General features: G+C 41.0%; 1 protein-coding gene across 2 annotated transcripts in view; it reads right to left on the bottom strand.

Moving 5' to 3' along the window:
- Positions 1-19,548, bottom strand: part of LOC131680392 (J domain-containing protein) — a 150,535-nt gene extending 130,987 nt beyond the window's left edge. The window contains exons 1-2 of one of the 2 annotated variants that reach the window (XM_058961114.1): positions 19,281-19,548; positions 18,958-19,105 (exon numbers count right to left, since the gene is read on the bottom strand). In XM_058961114.1, the coding sequence (XP_058817097.1) occupies positions 18,958-19,047 (90 nt within the window). In that variant the 5' untranslated portion in view covers positions 19,048-19,105; positions 19,281-19,548. Of the gene's footprint in view, positions 1-18,957 lie in introns of both variants that reach the window. The other variant, XM_058961109.1, reaches the window with a different exon arrangement.
- Positions 19,549-20,248: the final 700 nt, after the last annotated feature.

Here is a 20,248-nt window from a genome sequence, read left to right as displayed (position 1 = left end):
TAGTATTTTATCGTATATTAATCCAAATGTTTACACACGTTTTATTAATACATTTGTTCGATCATGGATGTCTGTTCTCTATGCTATAGGGGTCCGCGGACACCAGGTTGAGAATTACTGGCATACAGATTCGCATGCATGAATCACCATTGTATCCAAGTTTGCACGCAATGACCGTATAGCGATTGCTGGCCGATCGTAGCGCCGTGGCAAGTTGCTACTTGTTTGTGGCATTTAAAAACAACAGTTTTATTTCTTACGTACATTGAAAACTTAATTTATATAGTGACTCAGTAGTACAAATGCATGCTCGGCTTTATCTTTCGAGCGGCAAAGAAAGCTTTCGAAGGTTTTTGAGTGTTGTGTGTGTATTTGTGTGTGTGTGACGCAAAATAAATATTCACAAACGAATTAAAAGACATTGGTTTTTGGGCTTTTGTCACTCCTCGTGCCGCTGTGGGGCGTCAAGTGATTCGAGTATTCGTAGTCGTTAGTACGTACTTTTACAAATACTACTCTTTCGACGACCATTTCTCTCGCATGAATTTAAAGAATATTTGGGTCTTGGCCAGACGGAATATTTTTGGAAAGTTCTTTCGAAATAGTCTAAAATTGCATGCAAGGGAATATTTGTACACAAGCGTCTGAACATTTCTTGGTGTAATGTATTTTAGCATAGTGAGCGGATTGAACGAAAAATGACAAAAATTACGAAAAAGGTGAAGATGCTACAGTATTTAGCCAATCATTTTATTCATTTCATTCAATTTATTAATTCCATTCAATTAAAATTACGCTGCTATTTTTTTAATTTTCCAGAATAATTCACCTAATTAGTTGAAGATATTTTATTCATTTTATTTATTTTATTTGAATATTTTTTTATTTGCTTTATTTATGTTATCAATTTGATTTATTTTATTAATTTTACTCATTGTGAGAATATGATACTCGTTTTTTCTTGCATTTTCTTCTTATATTTATGCTACTAATTATGAAATATCATTAATTTTTTTGATTGTTTATAAATTATTCAGTTTATTCGAGGTTCATATAGGACTCGAAACTGTGTCCACTCTACCACTACTTGGGTACGTACATCGCATGATAAGTGGATTAAGCCACGTTTTTACTACGAAAAAATGCCAATCACCAATTTTTTTCTGTTTTTTTGCGGGCTAATAGTACTGCGGCTTATAGATAAGTGAATCTCGATCTGTCCTGCGAGTCAAAATTTGCAAAATCGGACAAAGTGGCAGCTGTCTGCCAAGTAAACACCGGTCCTCGGAAGGAGGACTAAATTTTGAGCCTGTTTTATCTCAAAGTGTGAAACGTCAAGTCCTCCATTTTGTCTAGTCCAATGTATCCTGTTCGCAATGCGTGGTAAGTCGTCAGTGATGCAATTAAAACTTCGCATTGCTTCCACTTCTGTCTTCTTCCTGATCTTATCTCGAGTCCCCTAGGTCTGAAGCGGATCAATCGAGTAATAAGTAAATCAGAGAGCGCTGGTAACCGTAATGTCCGCGAATACTAATTTCCCTGTAACTATTGTACGAGTTATTATTCCTATTCTAGCATGATAGATTTAAAATTCACATTTAAAATATTACAACTAAGTCATAGAGTACAGACATATAGGTTCGAGCAAATAATATCCCAATGTAATTATGACGGTTACTTCGACATCAATTGTGTGATCCACTGTCAATTCAGTAAAACTCACGCACTACACGGAATAACTACAGAACCATATCTGGTGGCATTTGGATATCCCTAAATTTTTACACAACTTTTACGCTTGGGATGGACGTCTGTTCTCTGTGTCTAAATTGATGTCGCTTCTCCGTTTGGCACGACCCGGAGGGAACATGGCCTTAATCCTACTACTCTGTCATCGATGTTACGTAATATTCATTATGGAATATTGTTTGTTTGAGGTCCCTTCATAAACAACATCCCGCAGAAAAAAAGAAAATAGTCTAAAATACATTTTTCCTTCAAGCATTTTGCAAATCGTTGTTGGTTAAATTATGCCCGCTCCACTAGTACGGTCCCTACTCTCACAGCCTTGCCACCCAGCGACTGAAAGAAAACAGGGCCCTACGTCTCAAATCCATTTTTAATTTTTGTATCTCGGTAATTCATGTTACGTCATGCTTTTCCGCAACTGTCAATACGCAACATCATTTATGAACGGCCCCTTTGGTGATAACTTTAGAGCAGACAATCCATCTAAAATAGGATTGGGATTTTAGTGCGCGTTTAGCACCTTGTGGCACATCTTTATGTTTGTTATATATACTAAGAAAACCAAATCATGTGATGTGATGGTCGGAAGATTAGAGAAGCAACTCCCCCCGCCTCTCCGATCAAAAAATTACAACCGGTATGACCGGGACCGTAGCCAGAAGTTTGGTTTGGAGGGGGTTTTGACGAAAATCGTATATTTTTTTCTGGCGGGTCTATTGGTAACATTTAATCTGTATGCCGACATCGACTGGGTACTGCCACCTTCTGCAGTAGTAACAAAATGAGAAGGTGTGAGCGAATATGGGCGCTTTAACCCTACCGTCACTGATGTTAGTTATCTGAAGTAGCGGATTACGAGACAGAAGATTTGGTCAAACCCAACAAGAGGAAAAATGACGAGCTGAAAACTCGTAACTTTGAAGCTGTAGCATTGTAGGAATATTGCTTGGTGGAACAGAAAGTGCTGAAAAGCGGGCATCAAGTTGGGCAAGATTCGCCAACGTTTGATCAAAGGCCGTTTCTTCAACTACAGCAGTATTAATGTGCACTGGCCCCACGAAGCAAGACCCGAGCACGAGAAAGATGCATTTTACGCGCAGCTGAAGCGTGTCTGTGATAGCTGTCTGCGGCAGAATGTTAAGCTCGTCCTCGGCGACATGAACGCCCACATACCGGTGATCGTACCGGATAGTGTGCACACCTTTATGAATAACAACGGCTAACGATGTGTGAACTTAACAGCCTTCCACATCACAAATGTTTAACCCTACCGCAGTGCGAATATAGATTCGGACCACTACGTGGTAGCGATTTCCATGCGCTCGACACTGTCGACTGTGTACAATACTTGTCGAGCATGGACGCTGAGGCTCACCAGTGAGCATGTTAGGCAACTCTAGTGATGCCGAGGAATATGCGCAGCACCTAGAGGCAGCGCTACAAACAGAAGAGCAGCTAGGCGCGGCTACTCTTGGGAATGGCGGGTGCAACATACGAACCGTCATAGATAGTCCTGTAGGCAGCTACAAGAGCTTTAAATAGAGGATATTACTAGTTTGACGGTTAGTTGCGGAGACGAGTGAAGCAAGGGTGAGGATGCACCGTACAAGTGCGAACAAGAAACGATACAGAAAAGCGCGGAATAAAAATTCGGTGTTCCGACGAAAAAACGCCTACAAAAAGATTAGGATAACGAGGCGATCATCTGTACTGATTTACGAAAATTCTTCAAGAAAGTGAATCGCTCGTTCGAAAATTATGCGCTACAATCCGACATATGCGGAAACGCTAATGAAGACCGACCTTCTCACGACCAATTGGGAGGTGATCGATAAGTGTATTATGACGAACATCTAGATAGCGAAGCAATAAACGATGAAAGTATCGCAAGAATCAGCCTGGAGACAGACACAGGCTACAAGAGATTCCCAATACTGTATCGAGTGAACTGAAGAAGACCTCCTAATACAGCAAAGGACAACACGACCTTAGACTGATTGGCAAGTAACTTTGAAAGATTAGCAACAAGTTTTCCAACATAAAGCAAAACATCTTCTGATATAATAATTTTGGTGATAAATCCTCCTAGCAATAATCGTAAGATACGTGGTGTTATCAGCAAAGTTGTTGGGAATGTCATTCAAAACATCTTTGTTGAAGATATGTATCATATCAAGATATAAAACTATATTTATGGAAATTTATTAAATCCAGTTTTCTTCAATATCACTGTAAGCTTCAAACACATGGCTTGGATAAAATGTGTATTTTATTGTTTATAAACAGCAGAAGAGATCGGTCACATACATAGACGGTGCCGGTGGTTGAGCGGTGAGCGTGACCGCCACTCATTCCGATTTGCCTGGGTTCAATTCCAGCCGAGGTCGTTGAGATTTTTCTGAGGTGAAAAAATCTGTGGTCACGTCTTCCTTCGGAAGGGAAGTAAAGACATTTGTCCCCCGTCTATGTGTTTGGTGGATCGATATCTAGTCCAGATAGTGAAGTCACCTCTCTGGCGTCGGTAAAGAAGAAGTGATCCAACTTCTATACTCTTACTAACTAAAATATCCTCCTCCGGTGATACTTGTGGAGTGCGCAGTAGTATATACGGCCTCTAGCAAAAGCAGGTATCGGACTAATCATTCCTTCCCTTTCCTTCCGCGATCTTCGTTCGGGCCTGGCCGGCGCCGGTATTGATCAATACTTTAGGATTACCAGGCTAGTTGGCGGTGTTTTCAGTTTTCATTTTTTATCGCTTTGATTTTGGTAGATCTTGCAAAATGAAACACGTTGCATGAGAAGGCAGACTGTTGGTAATATCTCTGAATTTTATGAAACTGTTTCATACGTTGTCTTTATTTCTAGAGACAAAAATATGTGGCGCGGAAAAGCCGCCAACTTACCCCAGCCCCGGGGTAAGTTGGCGGTATGTGTGGGGTAAGATGGCGGAATGCCAAAAAATAAGCAATCAAATGGAAATTCGATTACATCAGTGGTCCTTATGAAATATGCCGATTGTCTTTTCAATAAAACTGTATATTATTCGACACTTTTCATTATATTTCAGTCTCAATACCCTATCATTTTCCATACTCAAAAGCAAATTTTCGAAATTCTTCAGGCAATTGGTCGAAATAATTGTCCCCTGCATTGACGAGAGACACAAGAAAAAGTTTCTCTTACTTTGGAGTGAATTCGAGAAATGAAAATATTTGATGACTATTTTTGCACTGTAAATAGTACCACCAACTTGCCCCCTGTGCGTCACCGCCAACTTACCCCAACCGCACTTTTTATAAAAAAGGATTAAAAAAATTACTTTTGTATATAAATAGGTGTAATATCTATACGGATACTGAAAGCTCTTTTCACGCACTATTGAAAAATATAATCATTAGGGGAATATATTGAAAACCACCCTAAATAACACAAAATGTTTAAAATTAAGAAAATTTACAAAGTATGCTCAAAAACACAATATCATCCACAGCTTCTACAAAACAAAATGTTCAACAACAAAAACACATTGGATAATGCGTTTCACATTACTTGAGGTTCACAACGAGAGAGAGCGCTTTATGTCTAATAGAAACGGAGAAAAGGGAATTCCGCCAACTTACTCCAACCGCCAACTAGCCCCGGGCTCCCCTACGAAGTGGACAAGCTTCTTCGAAGGTGGCTAATATGAATGAGTTTGTCGTATCCACGACGTCATCTAAGTCGTCTAGTTGACTAATTGTTGGAAAATATCCATGAAATTTAGTCGCCAAGTTTTCTAAAAAGAGGTCCCAGTTTGTAGATTTAGGATTACGATATGTTACCACATTGAAGGTGACATCGAAATGATCGAAAAATATATATTTATGATCGGATAGAGACGGTTCAGTTTCATTTGGAACCTGCCAATTTCCCAGCTCTTGCAAAATTCTATCAGAGCAAAGTGTTATGTCTAACACCTTCTCCCTCCCAGATCTCGCAAAAGTTGGTCGGTTTCCCACATTCAGAATATGGAGATTTGTACTACTTATGTACTCCATCAGTTCAGAGCCTCTCAAATTGATGTCTGAGCTACCCCAAATGATGTGATGAGCATTCGCATCACTGCCGATAATGAGCGGAAGCCCATTTCTGCTACAATATGATACAACGCTTTTGAAATCATCAGGAGAAGATGACTCGTTATGCGGTAGATATGCTGAACAACATATATATTTTTTGTCTACATTTCCGACAGTCAGTGTAACTGTGACAACACAGATATCGCGAGTTGTGAGCTCCGATATGAGACACGCGTCAACAGCCTTATTTGCAAGAATGCAAGCACAAGGCATTTCACGTGGGTTAGTCATGCCTGTCTTGTTAAAGGCAATAAAGGCAGTGTTAAGTAACTTTCGTACTGTTAAATAGATTCTATATGCTACCTACAAGAACGCCCAATCGTCAAGTGGAAGTTAAATAAAACTGTAAAGTTGATTCAGTACGATTGTTTGAAGTTAGGAACATGAGGATGGCCACACCAGTGTGCGATGGCGGGAATTTAAAAAAAGCCTGCGAGCTCATTCGAACGCCCTCGATCCAATTTTGCATTTTTTGTATTGACGTACAATGAAACACTTCCATGTTAACTAACTTTTTTACGTCCAATCGATCCCGAAAACTCCAGGTTCTATGTGTTCGGATTCAAAATGAGTAAAACTTTATCCAAATGAAGGATTATGAATAATAAACGTCTGCTCATCTATGGTGATATAAATTCAGAAGTTGCCATGTGGAAGCCCATCCAGCATCCACTTTCCACAGCGAAATATTGCCCTTTCGGCCAACCATAAACACAATAAATTATTCACGTCAATCCTGGAGTTTGTCCAGGTTACACAAATAACCTCTACCGTAAGTAAGGCTCTGTGTACAACATTTTCGATGAACTCTCCCGTCCCAATAAGTAGATGATAGGAGACTAGCTAATGGAAGAGGTGTCCCAAAATGTCCGCTTACCTGCCCTTTTGAAATTTTAATGCTGTGTGCTTAAAGTTTTACCGCTGAGTTGCACTGGCAGGACTGCAAATATCTTTTCCCGGGTAAATGTTTGGAAGGGACGGGGAAAAATTTAATTAGTTTCATAGCAGCGTCATCGATAATTTTGCCTTTTCCATCATGATTCTAGGACTTGATGTTTTTTATATCTTTCTGTGTGTATATCAATTCAGCTGAAAACGCCGAATTTGGGAGAGCTTTTCCCCAACAAAAAAACAAATTCATTCCTTTTTTGTACCGTCGGAATAATTTAAATGTTTTAACTTATTCAACGCCCACCGATTGAAGAATGTTCCACCTGGTGCCGAACTGCCCACATAGGGGAAAAAAGTAAAAGGAAAACTGTTCCTTTGAAGATTTACCGTTTTCCGGGAATAAGGCAGTTGAATTAACTTTTCGTTCCAACCAGGAATATTCACTAGCGGAATGCCAGTCAAGTTACTGATTTGGAAAAAGAAATGGTTTTCAGTTTTTCGTAGAATTTCCGAATTTTTTATTTCTTCTTGTGCTTTGTTGCTCATTGGACTTGAAATCTGGTTATACAAATTGAGCTAGCATCTATCAATGCTGAGCTGCTCACAAACGTGAAGTGAAATTATGAACCAGGACTATAGCCAGTTGATGTGTTTCATCTTCCGTATTTCAAATGAAATAAGGTTATTAAGCCATATGCAGTTTTCAGCCGATTTCGATGCAGCTGGCGGTAAAGATACGTATGTAGTTGCTTTTTTCGATTTTTGGTAAGTACAACGATGAAATAAAAATATTAAAAAAAACTGAATTAATAAGGCCACATTTTTCAATTCACCCCCTTGACCCTTATCCTTTTGCTGGGTTAACTGTCAGATATTCTAACCCATGTTTACATTTTCTTAGAACATCAATTAAAAATCGTTCTGAGGTTTGGACGCATATATTTTTACTTTTAAAAGTCGAGTTTTATCGATTTATGTAATAAAAGAGGTGTTTTATTGTTCATTATACGACCCAATTGACGCTAAAATGAGGGACGCTGATCTTACTTATAGATTCGATTGATTTTTATGTTTCGCTTCAAAATCAATGTTTAGACTACTCATCTATTTTTCGCAGCACACAATTAATTGGAAATGAATGTATAATATTTTTATTTTAAAAAAATTAAATTTATCTTAACCCTGTAAAAGAGGCGAACGTCAGTAAGGTTAAAACCTCTATAATTGAAATAAAGAAAATAAAAATAAAAGGCCGTAAAAAGTGTAACGCACATATTAAAAAATACACCTTGTTAAAAATGAAACAAATATCTAAACCATCACATTGAAAAAAGTTCAGTATCACGGGGCGTGGAATAGCGGTATAGTAATTATCCAGGTTTGCCCCCACAGGAAAAGAACTGTTCCCATAATCGTGAATAAAGTGCCACGAATTCTGGGGTGGGGGGATCGGTGGGTTTGGGTTGTTGGTTGATTTGTTGGCCGCTTGGATTGGTTAATGCATGGTATTGTAGAGGACCAGAGGTTGGAAGCAGGCCCGTGCGCAAGGGGAGGGTGTTGGAGGTTCAAATCCTTCCCTTGAGGATTTTGAATTACTTTGAAAAATTTATTAACTTCCTGTTCACGTAAAACATATACTGCAAGCCGTATTGACATTTAAATAGTCAACTGAGTTCGGTCACTCCAGAAAGAAATCGTTGAAAAAACCAAGGAAGAAACCTTGCGAGGGTGGCTGAAAAAGGATGTAAGTCAAGTTGGTCGGCTACTCTGGATCGGTTCACGGAGCTGAGGAAGAAAAACACGAAGTCAGAGAAAATTAGGATCTCTCTGTCGAAGTGACTGACAGCTAAATGGCTCGCGAAAATGGTCATCAGTATCGAGAGAAATACCGCCGCTGAGGAACTCTCAGCACCAGCTAACAGATAAATAGGAACGTGTAGCCCCTAGATTGATAAGAAACCTTGCGAAGGTGGTTGTAAAGAAATGCAAGTCATTATAATTGACACTTTCGGATCGGTTTGAGTATTTTCAGCGGACCTGAGCAGGTTAGATATACCACGAAGGTTGAACAGCAAGCAAGAAAAAACAGCAATAAAAGAACATGAACGATTATTACAAAATAAAAAGAGCAAGAGAACAATTCCTACTGAAGTAGTGCCTAACAATTGCCGAAAATGGATGGGGTTGGCAAATAGCAGGCGGCGGTGTCTATTGAAGATTCAGATAATCCAGACATTTACTCAATTTGTTGAGCTGAGTCGATTGATACACAATACTCGGCCCTCCAGGCCTAGGCAATATTTTTATAGGAAATGTAAAAAAATCAAAACCCTCTCCTTAAGAATTTTCTGCGCACGGGCATGGTTGGTAGATAGGGTGAAGGGCACTGGTTAAGGTTTTTTTAAAACAAACCCTAACCAGTGGGTTGTTGTGTCATCGTGTGTGATTTGCTTACGGGCTACCATTCCAGCATTGGGTGAGTGTAGCGGAGGACTCCCATTAGATCTAGTTGGTAGTGTTACTACTGCTGGTGATTGTATGATCATACCCCATATGATCAACCCCTCCAATATCGGTGGGTGTGGCAGAGGACCCATCGTTGATGTGGTTGTTGAATTTAGGTTAACATGTTGTCAAATAGTTCGGCGTCTTTCAGAACGTTAATGACAATCTCTTTTTTTACATGGTCGTTTACCAGGATGTCGCGGATTGAGAGCGGGAGGTCGAATCTTTCTCAGAGGTGCTTGAGCTCAAGACAGTTGGAAAGAATGTATTCAACTGTCCTCCGGGTCTGATAAGTGTATATGAGAGTATATGAGTATATGAGAGGGTGAATGTTGGAAATAGTGTGGGCGTGAAAGATCTTGGTGCGCCCGGTCCAAAGTCTGGATAGAACCCTTTGTTCTTTCCAGTTTTCTCGAGGAGTTCTTTTATCTTCTAAAAGCGTCCCTGTGAGGTCTGCCAGTGGTTGATGAAGTTGATGTCGAGGGTTTGGGTAAAGTGTCGGATTATATCGGCGATTGGCACTTCTTTGGTTATGGTGCTCCTGGTTTTGCGACGCTGGGCTGCCAGGTGGTCGTCGTCTACATTTTCCCGTATGTTGAAGTGCTCGTGGATCCAGCAGAATGTGGTCAATGGATCGACGTTGCTTCCAATCGCCTGGATGAATGGGTGACGGGATTGGCCATTTTCTAGCACGCGGAGTACCGGAGGGAGTCCGTGATGATAACAGTTGCTGTGTTCTCTAGTTTTTAGGATATGGCTAGGGCGATTGAAGAGGCTTCGGTGGAGATTCATTCCGATGTGAGGCGGAAGGAGAGGCCTGTTCCGTTTTTGCTGACTGCGATTCCAACCTGGCTCCGCCTGTTTAGGTGCGAGTGTGGTTGGAGAAACGCCTCTGAACGAGTTGGTACCAGGGATGCGATAATCTAACGAGAGGGCTGTAGACTAACTTCAACGCATGCGCCTTCTGCAGGTGTGCTGGGTAGTAGTTGGGGGCCGTCCGAATGTATGCGTTGTATAGAGGTGCTATGATGTGGTTCATTCCGTCGCGGTTATGTCCGATCATTTCGATCCCGTAGTAGATCCGGCTGTGCATTATCGCTTTGCTAATGGTTTCGATTGCACTCTGGGTGTCTGGCGCATTTAGTACCCACAGACCTTTTCCAGTTTGCACATTCGTTCTCAACCTGGAAATGGGGGACGAGGGTCCATTGTGATGCCGAGAATTTTTTAAAGAGCCGAAATCTCTGCGGAATCGGCATGTTTCTGATTTGGATCGGATGGACAGTTGCTCGGTGGTGGGAGTTGCAGAAGTGTGAATATATCCGGAAACCCAACGACGTAACCCATCGGGAAACGTTACTTACTACTGTCTGAAATGTTATTCTTGTTCGGTTTTTAGTCTTTCCAGTGACTGCCAGTAGGATGTCGTCGGCGTATAGAAATAGGTAGACTCCAGGTGGTAGGCAGCCGAAGATGGATTTCACACTGATTACGAAGAGGGTAACGGCCAGGACGGATCCCTGGGGTACTCCGTTCTCATCGGTGAAGAAATCGAATTCCGATTCCGATCCGCAATTTCCGATTTTGAAGGAATCGTTGTAAGTAGTTGTCGAGGTAGCCATGTGTCCTTTAGGGGATCGGTATAACTATTGGAGTCTGTCAGAAGTCTGGGTGTGGTGAGCCCTTCCATATTCGGTTATAGCTTCGCAGCGGTGCTTTTTTTCCTTGGGAGGTAGGTGATTCCTTAGCGGTGGGTAGCTGAAGTTGTCGAGTCCAGTGGCTTTTCCATGCCCACGGGGAAGAGCGTCGGTGACTTTGAGCCCGGAGAAAGGTTGTTTCCACTCCGACGTAGATGACATTACGGGGGTTACAAACGTCATCGTCATCGGTTTTTGAAGTTATACTTCAAATCATCAAGAATCTCGTCAAAAATAACCTATCCAGGACAGGTCGGCTCAACTAAGAGGGGAGGATGATGTGAATCTATTTCAACGTGTGGCTCATCTGCACGATACACATGGCAGTTCTTGAATGCATCTTCATTTATAAGCACAAGATCATTTGCAGCATGTTGAGTAATGACATCCCGTCTAGCAAAGCAATACTAGATCTCGAAAGGGATGTGTCGGAATGGTCGGCGTAAGCATAACCGAAAGAAGTAGTTTTCCATAAAAGGCCAGACTGGTTGTAGTCTCCAAATAACAAATGAGAAGCTTCGGGTTCTAGTGAATTAGCAATGTAAAGTGCGGATTGAATATGGTTCTGAAACACGTCTATGTTATCTGCGGAATCCGAAGGGAGGTATACGACGCTCACGCATGTGTTAGTCCCATGACTATTAAGGTTTACCCAGAGTTGTTCTACGCCGTTACTAACTTTTTTGTTTAGACGCTAACCGATCAGAAACAGCTATAAGTACACCCCCGTCCCTTTTTACCAGCAACGACTGGGTCACGATCGTTACGATAGACCGTATATCTAGATTCGGACAGCTGCAGAGAATTGATTTCGTCGTTCGGCCATGTTTCTGTCAGGATAATGACATCATGCTCTGCGTTGGATACTGCTACGAACAGCTCATCGATCTTTGCGCGTAGTCCTCTCACGTTCTGGTAGTATATTAGGAGCAGGGAACGGAAATTCAAGGGAGACAAGTACCAAGGAAGTATGTTGTCCAACGGTAGCCTGGAACCAGAGTCGTGGCGTGGTCTTCTGGCACTCTTGGCGGAGTCTCAGCTTTCCGCCCATTTGGTGTTTATTTTGGCTTTCTTTTTCAGTTCGACCTTCAAATAATAATTTATCTACATGAAAATGGCCCACCTTTCCCAAAATAATTCATGTTTGACTATCGTTCATTTCATGTAAATCCAGCCACAAATTTTTAACTGTATATTTAGGAAATCAGTTGACGCTAGGTGTTTGAAGGCGTATACAGTGCCATATATGTATGGCATGTATGAAAAACAGGTTATCATCAAATTAAGTAACCGGACGCACACCAACAAAAAAAGTTCAGCTCTATCGGACGTGACTAAGGGGCTGCACAAAACAGCCAAAGGGCAAACATTTTCACCTGTGAAAAAACACAAAGGGAATCTTAACATATTCAAAAATTCAATCCGATTTTCTATACTAAATGGCTTAGGATGTAATGAAGCGTCGTGATCTACTGCCATCCTGACTTTTGTTTCAAGATAACCTTTATGAAACTTGGAAAATTCTGGATTTGAGTTGATACTGACAAATGTTTTAGAACTGCATGAAACAACGGATCTTGTATTTTCTCATAAAAAATTGTATTGACAAAAGTTGCCTCCCTGGTATTTTCAAACTTTAAATAAAAATCAAAAAATTTTATTTCGAATTTGTAAGTAGGGGTTTGCCCACTACTCGGGTTCTTAATTGCCCGGCGGACCCTTCCTTTCAGGGCGGCCTAGGTGCTCCTACCGGAATTTCGGATTTTCGTATAATAAAAAAGAGAAAAAACAAATAAACTAAATTTACCGACTTTTATTCTCCTCTCCTCTGTGCTGCACTCTGCCAGTGAAACAAGTCAGCTACTTTTGGCGATGGCGGAAGGCGAAGGTTTATCCGACCGGCCGGGACTCCGACGGCCGTGTTCTCCCGCAGGTACCGTTGGCTGCTATCGCAGCGGTCCTTTACAATTAGCCAGGGAGGTGAGCAAGGCTCTTTTGTTGGAACCTCCCTAGCGACGGGGCGATTAATCGCCGGGTCCACTCACTCCCCGTGAATGGCCCAGGTAGATACCGCAGTAAACTACCTCAGGTGGATCCGTTGTCCTACCTGCTTCGCCCTCCTTTGCGATTAACTGTGGAGGAGAGCTATGCTCGTTCGGCTGATCCTCCACAGTGAGGGCGGCGTGGTGTCACTGGGTCCTTGGTAATTAGCCGGGGAAGCGAGTGGCTCCTTTGCGTTTAGCTTCTGATATCCGGCGACCCAACACCACAAAACACTATGGTAACCGAACCACGACCGACACTTTTCGACGGGATTACTTGCCGTCGCACGCGCGCACTTAACTCTCGGTCCAGTGGCGGGAAACTGTCCGGGGAAATCACTAGTTACGGACGTCTGTTCTACGCCGTGGTTCGTCACTTTCTGTTCACTCTAACACGATGGCCGCCTTCCGCACTCGACTATCACAAACCGCCAACCGCCTTGTCGCACAGCTGTGAACGATGAGCAGCATAACCAGTACACACGAATTTTTGCAAGAGGAGAGCGGTAGCCTACCTAAGCCCTATGTTACTAATTCACAAACATAAAACAAAAATTATCTAACCTATCTGTACGAATAAAACCGTTCACAAACGCGAAAATGAACAAAAATTTACAACTAAATGTGAACGGTACCGAACAGCGGTGAGCATAATTTTACGTAAACAATACACTCTACGGAGTGTATACGCAAAAAAGGGTATATTTCCACCCAGTGCAAAATTGTTACCCTGGCGGGTTACAAATTCACATCACATGACATGATTTTGACATTTTATTGATTTCTAAAACATTTTGGGATACAAAAAAAAATAAAAACTGGATTTCCAAACTCAAGTCCCATTTAAATTAAAATATATTCCTTGTGCCACAAAGACATTTTTTCAAAATTACACCAGATCTTGACGCTTCACGACGTTGTTTTTCGATTGCGCTCAAATGCGTCTTCGAAGTACCAATATTTTTGAAGTGCGTCCAATTTAAAATTTCAGGAAGACCATAAATATTGGCACTCTACCGTATATTAAGTGCAATCCTGAATTGACCCAAATGATCCTAAAATGGATGCCGAACAATATTTGTCGCCAAAGATCTGAGCTTAAATTTAAAATCAAACATATTGAACTGGCTTCGACCGTATTCGATCATCTGTCGGTTCAAAGATAGTCCGCGAAGTATTCTAATATTCCGCAAGACGCAGTGCCAGATATCTCGAAAGTTCGCCTAGATAAGTTCAGGATTGTGATATTTTGTCTGAAGCAAACAAATGACGTTGCTGGCGACAAGACTTTCATGAGGAACTAACGCGTTTGCATGCCCGCTCACAAAGTTGAGATCGATGGTGTAGTTATCGATTCGAGCTTGGTATGCGTGGATCTACTGAAGGACGGGATTGTCTGTTTCAATGACCCCTTGCTCCTGTGCGCGACGATTTTGAGTGACAATCGCACGGCTTCAAACTAGTGTCGGGTGACCTTTTAGCGAGATTTCTTCGACAAGGGTCGTCCGCATGTACGGTTGTTTGTTGGTCCCGCGCGTCATGCATGCACTAATTACAAGCAAATGAGTCTTCGTAACAATATTTTTTCTCTCTTTTGAAACCTCTGCCACAAATCCGGAGCAAACAGCAAACTGGTTAATTCAGAAGAAACAAAGAGTTTCCAACGCTTCCAGGAACACCAAAAATCATGTGACATTTCAACCAGAGATTCTTAGTGCAAGATTGGTTAGTCCTAGATTAGGAACCGGCAACTTTGTAATATTTCGCAACTCCTCCCGGCATCGAGGAGACTTTAATTTTCATGGTACCGCACGGGGTTATTTTCTCGATGATAATTGATCTAGGTTACTCTACGATCGTTGCTACAACAGCCTGCTTTACTGGCCATGACATTTCCGTTCCCCTTGTTCCTAAGAAACTGAGAAAACGAGCGGAAAGCAATATTTTTCGCTATTTTGTTGAAATTTGAAGTCTTTGTCTTATTTGTTGTTCTTTATTCTTTGTTATTCTGGATTAACAGGACCGTAGCGTAGTCTTCTGACGCCTTTGGTAGAGTCTCAGTTATGCGCCTTTTTGCTGTCTGCTTTGGCTTTCTTTTTCAGCTCGACTTTCAAATAATAATTTTGTGTGTACCTGGGAATGATACTCCTATCCTGGCTAATTTCATGACTTAAACTCACTCACTAATGTTGAACTACTAGGCGGAAATCGCTTCTTTCGTTCGATTTCGTATGCTGTCGATCCACACGAAAATTTGCATTGCAGACCTTCTACGATACTTTCCTCTGAGCACTGTTTAATTTTTATCAAATTTTCGGTCATTAAATGAAACTGGTCGGTGTTCATTTTTGCCTGCACATCCTCCAACTTTCTTTTTAATACGTTGTTCTCTTCTTAAAGGTTGCTGAAATATTTTAGGATAAGTCAATTAAAAAAAACTAAATATCGAAAATAACCCGCTCACTTTAACGGAGGACTGCCATGTTCACAGCTCTCAACTAACACCAACTGATTGCCCAGCTAAATACCGCCCAGCCCTTCAGGACTGAAAAATGCTTCATCTAAAAACTCCACGTGAGTGCACTGCAGGGCCTGCTCGGTTTTTCGCAAACCTATTGTGTACTGAATTGCAATGCTTTGATCGTTTACAGAAATAACGGGAGCACAGCGTTCATGTTTTCTAAAATTTACCGATAGCATACACAGTTGCGAAACATCTCGAAAAACCGGAACTGCTTGACTGGTTTTCAAAATTTTACCGCTTCGTGACAAATATATTATTTTTTTTCATCAAAGTGGAGCTGTTAAAAAAAGGATAATATAACTTCTCAAGCAATAAAAGTAATTACATACACTGCATAATCCAGCATTTTCTGGAACCACGAAATTCATTGCAAGTTGACAAAAATCAAGCCACTCTTTCCTCTTCGGGAAACAAAAATAAGCCACATTTTTTATCAGACACCAAGAACTGTTCCCGCAGTTTTTGCGTTGCGTTGCGTTGCGTTGTGACGATGATTTTGGCGGATTGCACACTGACTTCATCATGTTTGACTGCTGATTATCTAATAAGAGTTGCTTAGGAAGTGGTAAGTAGGAATTCATACCAATCCGACCCATATTAAAACCTCAACAGCATGATAGCCATCATTGCCGGCCGCCCCCATCTCCATCGTTCACGGGGAAGGATAAAGGATAAGGTAGACGGGAAGTGTTGATGCTCCACCTACTTAACGGAAGGACGACGATTCATCAGACTCTTCCATAGGTGTCGCGGAGTTGGTGGTTTGGAAGGGTGTCAGGTCTAGGATTCGCTCCAAGCAAACGATGCGACCTGTAAAGCATGTTTTATTAGGTAGTTGTTTAGTTAGTCTTCGAGTGCACGATCACTCGAAAAAGAGATGATCTTGTTTAGTTTTTGGTTATTTTTAAACTCTGGGCAGCCGGCTACCGAGAGTATACTATGTTCCCTAAACAAAAGCAATTTGAACTCCACACGGCCGACCGTGGGAGTATTGCCTAGAAAAGCTAATCTTATCCGCGTAATGGGCCGGATCACTATTTATTGCAACAGTATTTGGACAGAATTCGCTACTTCTTCTCTACGATATATTTATTGGCTTGAAAACTACCGAGTGATAACACATTATACAGGCAAAAATAGCGAGAGATGTTATAAATCAAGGAAAGTATTTCTTATTTCCATATCGGATTGTTTGTGGAATACAAGTATACGAGCGATAATACCGAACACTCAAGGGAAATATAAAGGATTGTTAACCTGATGCACGGGCTTGTTAGCAATAACGGAGCTTTAAATTAGGTTCATAAAAACAGACGCGGCGAATTTTCAATACGTATTGACCCGTGTTCATAGATACTAGTCAGATTAGTCGTATTGGGGCTAATTTCCGATCAACTATTCATTTTTACGGCAATGTTTTCTCGACTAGATCTGTTCGCACCCTCTCATTCTGTTCGCACCCTCTCATTCTGCGGTCTAAGGACCAAATGTCATCAATAGACTTAGACTCGCGTGGAGGCATGAGATAGGAAACTTGTAAGAATTTTGCTATCCCACCGTTTGACTACCAGAATGGATGGGAGAACAGTAATACTAGCAAATACCGACTACCATAAGAGCGGTGCAAATTTGAACGAGTGACGTAGAGTACTGCACTGAAAAAAGGACCAGGAGTGCGATTTTACAAAGTTTTAGCTTCCGATGGCCCTACATTTTCTGACAAAGTGAAGTTCTTGAATGTTGAGATTTTTATTACTGCTTAGAAAAGCAAAAGTATCATAAAGCTAGTGTCAGGCCTTCATGAGACCTCAAGGAGTCACTTTTGGAGGTATTCGTAAATGTAGATTTGTCGGTAGACGGTTCCAAATATAATAGAAAAATACCTAATTTAACACAACTACAGATCACTTGCAACATAAAAAGCTTTTTGTGAAATTCGACAGCTCCATCTTAGGCCAATTCAATAAATTTCCTACATGAAAGTTTCCATTTTTTAAAAACGGTTTTTAAACCAAAGCTTTGGAAGTTAAACCTTGGCGTGGAAGTGCCGGTATATTAATATATTCTGTTACTTAGTGTAGAATTAGATTTCGTCATTTACGGCTAATATACAACCGCCAGAAGAAATTTAAAACGTTGGTACACAATCAAGAAAGGCGAATCAGAAAAGGTGAGTATATGTCAGTGATTCACTAAATACAGACTGGAAAGAGGGTAATATGGAAAACCTTAAGGTCCGTCCAGATTAAGTCTTCGGTACGGAGCAAAACGTCGGCCTAGGAACTCCTAGCATGTTGTTAGTCGCCTCTTGGTTGAAATAGTGCAAAAAGATTTCAGCCCGCCGGACACCACACGGCTTACCAAGAACTGTTCCCGCAGTTTATAAAAAAGCACTTCATTGCTGCAAAGTTTACGTTCTGAATTGATTATATAGTTCCTTTCAAAGCTGTAATAAGGAGCGATTCTGTGAAGTTTGAACAATTGCATGAGATGCCAGCATTTGATTTCTGAGAACATAGTTGGCAGTTTACCGGGCTTTGTCTCCGCCTAACTATGAATATAGTAACTATACTTAAAATGGGTTAACTTTGAACTTAGTAAGAGTGGTATCATTTGAAGAGACTAGAATAACAAAGAGACGCCATGTTCCGTTTGGAATTCCAATTTAATTGTCAATGTCATACCAAACGAACAAGAGAGTTGTCAATCGTAAATTTTTAGTATTATGTAGCATTGTTTTTAAGGAAGTTTTGTTATTCAATTCATTAAAATTACTAAACATTTTAAAGATAAAATAATTATATCCTCAAACCAAGCTTGTTACAATATTATCGTGTTTAGAAACGCTAAACAGAAAATAGCGGTAGATCAGAAGTCGCATGAGATTTTTATATTGGCTAGAAGAAACAAACGGAATAACAACAAAGTTTTGTGAGGCTTGCACATTTTCAGTGTTGCTTGTGACCTGTAGCCTGGTTGCAAGTTGAATTGTTTTCACTGAATTAAGATGGCGTCTTTTTGTTATTCTAGTCTCTTTAATATCATTGAGTTTTGCCGATACGGTGTTTCCAAAAAACGATTTCCGCTAATAACGAATAGCTAATATTTTTTTTAATTTCTTTCCTGTCTCGAGATATTATTGGAAACTGATCGAAGTAGATTTTATTCTCACATTTAGAATATTTTTGAAAAGCTATGAAAATTGTAAATACCATCGTAATATACAAATATAGCAGCCCTCAAAGCTGTGAAGACGCAATTTGAAAAAAAAATCTGTTTTTTAGCTTACAATTCATGAAAAAAAATTAATTCAGATAAGAAGAAGTCAAACATAAAAGGGTTAACTGCATTAGCTGAAAGATACGAACCAGGGGATTCCCTGACCGAGCCATATATGTCAATCAACTTAAGTTAATGAGGGTAAGACTTACCGACGAATTCTCGTCGCAGTTTAGCAGCGCGTAAAAATCCTCATCCGGATTACGCTTGAAGCTAAGTATCTCATTGACACCGGTACTCATTTTGCTGCTTCTTCGGCTGGTTTTGGGCTCGCCTGTGTGTGTGACTTCCTCTCTCTCACTGAGTTATAGCACAAAATACACTATCAAAAAGCAATACAAACTCTCACTTTCGACAGCTGATAAGTGGGCCCCGAACCAAAACAAATCTCTTCCTGTAAAAACACGGATGCTGATTGCACTGGTGGATCCCTCTTATCAATTAGTGTGATCCGGGGTGTTATCAAAACAATCACCTGGCACGCGAACAGATACAGGAAACAATCACCGACAACGAAGACGACGCCACTAATGTGATTATTTTATACAGAGAAAACGCGTCGATTGCGGTTTTAAAAGCGAAAAAGACCTTGACGGTACCAGAGTAGAAAAAAAAGAACTATGGAGTGCAAGCAAAGGTGTTGCAAATCTGCTGTTGCTATTACTAAGCTGCTAACTGTGAGCGACCGAAGACCGTTCGTTCAAACGCTGCAAACACGACGACGACCGAAAGTTGACTGAGCTGGCGAGCTTTCGCGCTTCTGCGATGTTGTTTCTTGTTTAGCCCTATAGCTCTAGTCCAGCACCGCTTCTTTCCAGAGCCAAGTGAGTGAAGCTCTCCGCTGGAGCCCGTATAGATTTATGTAGTTTAAGGGTAATGAGGCTATGCTGGGCTTATTGGGAAGGGTGCCGCACTATTTCTTCTAGAAATTAACATGCTTGCTTTCTTAGAAACAGGCACGAATTTTCACCTTATTATCCAATGCGTTGAATCAAGATGGCAGACGCTGCTGTAACCAACGGTTTCAAATGGGTAAAGTGACAATCGGAATACGGTGAAAATAGGCAACTTGTTCATGAACCAGTAGTGTTTTGGTTTTTTCAGGTTCCACACTCTCTGAGAGCCGTTGGCAGTTTGCTGGTGGAACATCAGAGAGGATTGGAGCTTCAGTGAGGCTGGGTTGTCCTCCACCAGGGAGTAATAGGTATCCGATTTAATGAGATGCATGCATTCGGTCGGATTGGGAGGAAAGTGATAAAAGCTTCTCCCGTTTGACCTCGCTACCTTACATGGATGCTGTAAGCTTTCAGGGCATAACACAAACAACAGGTGGAACGTATGGTTCTCGAAGCGGGTGGAGATGTTTTGACCTACTTATTGAGTATCAGTGAACTTCGAGCATATCATTAGAGGATGTAATATTTATTTACCCCTAGATAAGGT

The sequence above is a fragment of the Topomyia yanbarensis genome, chromosome 1 (assembly GCF_030247195.1).
Source record: "Topomyia yanbarensis strain Yona2022 chromosome 1, ASM3024719v1, whole genome shotgun sequence".
NCBI classification, from domain to species: Eukaryota; Metazoa; Arthropoda; class Insecta; order Diptera; family Culicidae; genus Topomyia; species Topomyia yanbarensis.
Note: the sequence above shows the minus strand (reverse complement) of the source record. Positions and strands in the feature narration are given on the sequence as shown.